This window comes from Dama dama, chromosome 7 (genome assembly GCF_033118175.1).
Source record: "Dama dama isolate Ldn47 chromosome 7, ASM3311817v1, whole genome shotgun sequence".
NCBI classification, from domain to species: domain Eukaryota; kingdom Metazoa; phylum Chordata; class Mammalia; order Artiodactyla; family Cervidae; genus Dama; species Dama dama.
The window spans coordinates 8081590-8087589 of record NC_083687.1 but is presented as its reverse complement, the minus strand read 5'-3'; the positions used below and the strand labels follow the sequence as shown (position 1 = coordinate 8087589).

The 6000-nt window shown below is 46.5% G+C and overlaps 1 protein-coding gene across 1 annotated transcript in view; it reads left to right on the top strand.

Moving 5' to 3' along the window:
- Window positions 1-1890: 1890 nt before the first annotated feature.
- The window catches only part of HCRTR2 (hypocretin receptor 2), a 132357-nt gene continuing 128247 nt past the window's right edge, over window positions 1891-6000 (top strand). Inside the window, exon 1 of the mRNA XM_061146050.1 lies at window positions 1891-2113. Coding sequence (XP_061002033.1) covers window positions 1891-2113 — 223 coding nt within the window. The remainder of the gene's footprint in view (window positions 2114-6000) is intronic.

Sequence of the window (6000 nt, the reverse complement as noted above, 5' to 3'; positions counted from 1 at the left end):
TGAAGAATTATGATTAGGGGTGGGATAGGGATCTTAACTAAACACTAGATATGAATTAACAGTGTCTTGTGACTTTTGAAAGAATTGGTTACAAACATTGGTTGCATCCAAAGAATAGTTTAGATTTTGTACTGGCAAAACAGATTATTGCATTTCCTTCTAGTTGCATACTGTGCAAGATATTGACAACTGTCCAAAGACCGTGCCAAGGTAGGTTGTGGAGATACCTACACCTAAACAATGAGAATAATTGTGGAAATAGTGAACAAAGGAAGTGTGGAAGGGGATGGTGGGAATTGTGATGCTTATTTTGGGTATGTGAAGGATTGTTATGTGGAAGAGACATTGCAAGTAAAGATGCAATAAGATGCAAACCAGGAATTAGGAGTGAAAAACTGAGAAAGACAAATGCTGGTTTAAGACCTTATTTTAATGTAAGGAAGAGTTTTCTAAGCTTTAGAGCAGTCATATGATGGTGGAGGTAGTAAATTGTGGTGGTCACATCTCCACAAACTAGGTGGAGACATATAAACAATATTATCAGAAGGCTTTTAATATTAAACTGAAGTTCAGGCTAGATGATTCCAAGGTCCTACCCAGGTCCTGCATTGTAATCAATCCAATGCAATACTCCTATCATGATTATTGAAAGTGAAAGGATCTTGAACTCAAGCTCTGACAAATCCCCAAGTGCTACTCTTAGAGACAAAATCAACCCATGAGACAATGGCAGGTGACACCAGTCCTGAGTCAATGAGAAGAAAGAGCAGCCAGGGTGTGGGGTTCCCCAGAGAGCTCACCGCAGCCTGTGCACCATGCCATCCTACCACTGCTTGCTGTTGTTTAGTCATGACGCCATAGCCCACCAGGCTCCTCTGTCCATGGGGTTTCCCAGCCAAGAATACGCCTGGAGTGGGTTGCCATTTCCTTCTTCAGGGGATCTTCATGACACACCGGTTGAACCACGTCTCCTGCATTGGCAGGTGGATACTCTACCGCTAAGCCACTAAGGAAACCCACGTCCTACTGAGAATCTCTTTAATGTTGTGGGTTAATGTCCTTCAAGGATTTGCTGCTATATTTCACGAGACACTTGCTGTTGCAAAGACCAATTCCAGTTATATATGTATATCCTTCAATTCAAAAAAATGATCTCCAAATCGTTTGAGGAGCAGGATGGAGGAGAGGGGCAGATACCTCAAAGATGCAGCAAGTGCTACGTTGGCAAAGCCAAGCAAATGTTGCCTGAAATGACTTTTGCATCCCCCAACTTGAGGAACACAGTGACTGCCCCTCATCCCTTTCTATTTAAATGTCCCAGACAAAAACATAGGCACATCCTATGTTAACCCTCTGTTGCCAGGCTTCATGTCCAGAGATCTACACTTGAGACATGCAGGGCGGGGGGCGGCGGGGTGGGGGGGGTGTGGTTGGTGGGGAAAGTAGAAAAGAGGGAGATGGAACTCACGGAGACACAGGTTGACATCATTTTCAATTTTTTTTTTTTTTTCCCCTACTTTAGTCCTAGCTTCCCGGGCGCGGGAGGAGGCTGTGGGCTGCGGACTCCGCGCTGGAACCAGGAGTCATTGAGCCGGAGCCCAGGGAGCGTCCCCTCCCGGTGTCCCTGCTGCAGCCTCTGGCTGGTCCCTGGATGCTCAGCCTCGCTGCCTCCTGGTGCAGCATCTCCTGCAAAGACAGCCCCAGCGCCGCCGCACGGGGTGCCCGGTGGGCGCGAGACTCCGAGGCATTGGCTCCGTAACTTTTCACGTCATTTTCTGCTCCGGATCCCCTGGTAGCCGGTCCGCGCCTCCTCCCGCCTCAGAGCGCGGCGCCCATGGGGCAGGGGCCGAGCCGCTTGCAGCACTGAGTGGACCCGGGCTGGAGCCAGGGATGTCCGGCACCAAACTGGAGGACTCCCCACCTTGTCGCAACTGGTCATCTGCTCCGGAGCTGAACGAAACTCAAGAGCCCTTTTTAAACCCCACCGACTATGACGACGAGGAATTCCTGCGGTACCTGTGGAGGGAGTACCTCCACCCCAAGGAATACGAGTGGGTCCTGATCGCCGGCTACATCATCGTGTTCGTGGTGGCGCTTATTGGGAACGTCCTGGGTGAGTGTCGCCCCGGGCAGCCCCCGCGGGGGCCGCCAAGTCCAAGTGCCCGGGGCTGTCAATACCCCTCCTCCCCCCAGGGATGCACACAAAGAGGTCGCTGCTCTCGGGGTAGGGTTATTATTATTATTATTATTATTATTATTATTATTCAACAGAAGTTTTTGGGTTTTAGGAACCAGAACCGAGCCCTGGAATGGTGATCCTTTATTTCTGCAGGGAGGCGCGGGGAGCCGCGCTGCCTTTGCGATCACCTGGGTTCCCAGCGCCAGAAGAGGGGCAGGGCTGTCCAGGTGGATGTGCCGGAGTGTGGGGGCAATCAGTCATCATTTTGCGTCACGTGGCCGTGGCCGGGTGTTTGGGGGTTCCTGGGGGGGGAGGTCAGTCTGGTAGGATGCGAAGCTGTATCCCTAAGGGACAAGCTCTCCTGGGCTGGGGGAGTCATAAAAGATTTGCGAGCCCGGTACAGTGTCCTTTGGCGAGAGAGAGGGTTGAGGCTCTGTCTAAAGGTGGTAAGAAAGGGCAGGGAGTGGGGACGGAGGCAAAGCAGGGAGGTGTGCTCATGCACAGAAGCTGAATTAAAAGGGACCCGTGCCGCTGGGAGCGAGCGGGAGGGAGGAGGGGCCTCTGAGAAAAGTACCAGGGCGATCAGGATCATTCATCCATCCATCTACCCCATCCATTCATTCATTTATCTACGGTACGCATGTATTTTCCAGAGCATGCTCCGTTTCCAGGCTCGGGAAATATTTGCTACTGATTTTTCCACCCGCCCGCCCCCTCCCAAAGCTGAGACCACGCTAAGTGCTAGGTCCTCACTGTCTAGGTTTGTATGTAAACAGACATTTCTTCGCCCACTTTACACCTCTGCACAATTTCTGAGGGTTGGCGGGGAGTGCAGTGGCGAGATGGTGGCTGTGGTGATGGAGTTTATTAGGGCAGCTGGAAACCGACTTTTTTAAAAAAGCAGCTTTGGGAGGGAGGGTGGACTGCACGTGAATTGTGAATGGAAGGAGCGTCTACCTTGATGAATGGAGAGAGAGTGGGAGGCGTTTAAGTGCAGAGGGCAGTGTGGAGGGAATCTCTGTGGAAAATGACAAGAGAGAAGCCAGGCTAGGAGAAGATGCTCTTGATTACAAAAAGGCGGAGAGGGTGAGTGAGGTGGAATAGGCTGGGAGACACTGAATTCCAAAACGCAGACTTTGTAACTGCAGTGGAGGCTGATAAGAGACTTACTCAGCTCTCAGCATCAGCTTGGTTTTAACCTTCTCTCCCCAAGGGTGTCAGACTGGTAAGAAGCGTCCACTGTCGTCCCTCACCTATTCAGGGGCAGAGTAGCTGATAGGTGACTGAAAGGCATTCCTCAGAGCAGGTAGATTATTATTTGATAAGAAATATAAGAACCCTCTGAAAACTTTAGTTGGCCCTGTCTACATGTTCTTTCAGCCTGTTTTAATTTTGCTGCCTTTTTTAAAGGCAAACATAAAGGAAATCTTTTGAGTATGCAAGTTAAGTGGATGGAGGTGGAAATACACATTATTAGGGCTATCTGTTGTAAGGATAAATCTGTTCATCATAATGCTATGCTTTTCTTGTTTCCCTTATTGTCTATCCTTAAAACTACAACAATTATGATATGTGGCTACTAGCAGAGCAACATTTTACTGCATTATGCTAATACTTAATGATAAGTGAATAATCAAAATTGAACATCTGTTGAGTACCTACTGTGTGCCAGACACCTTCACATATGCTCTCACTTAAACCTAAGAGTAACCTACATTTGACAGAAGAAGCAAGAATTAGAGAAATGAAATGAGTTTTTAAGGAACTTGATTCAGATTTGGGTCCATTTCTTCTGACCTCGGTCCAGAATTCGCCACTGTTATTCCACTGTAGATTTAGAAAGCGTGTAGAGAATGAACTCTTTGCCCCTGGTGTCTGCAAGCCTATTGAATGCATTTCCTGTTCTCTGCATCTAGGTCCAGTATTAATAAATTACCATGAAGGGTTAATTGTTCTGTCATTCTCTCCAACAGAAACCCACCCGGAGAGGAACTTTATTGCATTGCAGTACAATTTTGATGTTTTGCAGAATGGCTACAAATCACAACTATTTTTGCTTCAGGCTTAACCTCGGTGGTAAAATTTGCTCCTTTTTGCTATTATGTTACTCTAGCTTGCACAGACCTGTGATGCATTATCTTCGTATCCTAATTGCATAGTTTGGGGGTGCATGTTGGCTAGTCCAAGGAGTGTTTTATTCTCAATAAGGAAACACCTCTACAGTAGGCTGCTTGTTTGGTAACACCAAGAGAGAGAGCACTGTCCACAACCCTAAGTGCTGAAACAGCCAATTTTATTCCGCTTGAAATAAATAAACAAACAAAAAAAGCATACAAAAAGCACTCTGTTTTCAAAAAACTGATAGCTGTTTTCTTCAGGACTGGATGGCACTGAAATCTTCTCTGGCTGAACTGAAACCCATGTTCTTTACTGACATATCCCCTGAAAGTTGATGAGGTTGAAGTTTGACATTTAAGCAAATGAGAAGCATCATTACTCACAGACAGCTTCCTGCTCTTGGAAGTCTGTGTCAAATTTGCAAAACAGATTAGATTGCCCCTCCACCCCATCGTATGTCATTTTATGCAGAGAGTGGCAGGACAAGAAGTCACATTATTCATTCAAGATAAAGAGGCAACATTAAGTATGAAGGTGAAATACCACAGTCCAGGCAGCAGATGTAATCCCTGACCCTTCAGGTCCACTTACCACTTGTACTTTCATGTAACTGACTACTTGGAAAACCTCAACCTTGTTGAACTTACAAAGAGAATGTAATCAGTTAGAAGTCATTACTCCCGCAGTGTCCTTTTGTGACCGGAACGACAACATCAGTATCATACCACCTATTTTTCTGCTCTTCATGGTACCTCTCTCATTATATATCCTCTCCATCATCAGAAGCTTCTTTCCCAAGATAATAAGCAGTTTCTTAAAAAAAATGTTGACAAAAGTCATTCAAAATAAGGCAAAAAATTAGTCTACATGCAATTTCATGATTATACACATGCTAATAAAAACGTGTGTGTATGTGTGTGTGTGCAAAGTCACGTCAGTCGTGTCCAACTCTTTGCACCCTATGAACCATAGCCCATCAGGCTCCTCTGTCCATGAGATTCTCCAGGCGAGAATACTAGGGTGGGTTGCCATGCCCTCCTCCGAGCGATCTTCCCAACCCAGGGATCGTACCCTTTTGAGTCTCCAACCTAGGCATGCAGGTTCTTTACCACTAGCAGCACCTGGGAAGCCCAGTAAAAACATACACATGTCTAATTATAGAATTATAAGTCTTAGAAAGGAAGGTGATTCTTAGTTTCTTTTTGGAGGTAGTGTTTTTCCACTATCTTCAAAATTATGTCACATATAACCTATTCCTAAATATATCTTGCACTTTAGCCAAGTAGCTGCATTCAATTATTTGACCAGTACATCTTGAGCAATGCTTGTTGTTGTTCAGTCGCTCAGGCCTGTCTGGCTCTTTGTTACCCCGTGGACTGCAGCACACCAGGATTCCCTGTCTTTCACCATCTCCCAGAGTTTGCTCAAGCTCATGTCCACTGAGTTGGTGATGCCACCCAACCATCTCATCCTCTGTCGTCCCCTTCTCCTCCTGCCTTCAATCTTTCCCAGCATCAGGGTCTTTTCCACTGTGTTGGCTCTTTGCATCAGGTGGCCAAAGTGTTGGAGCTTTAGCTTCAGCATCGGTCATATAGCAATGCTTTGTCTTTAAAATTCCTGTGTTTGTGGGGAGAAGGCACTTGGGAACACACAAGAGAATATTTTTTTTTTTATATCATTCCTACTACTCCTTGAGTAGAAAC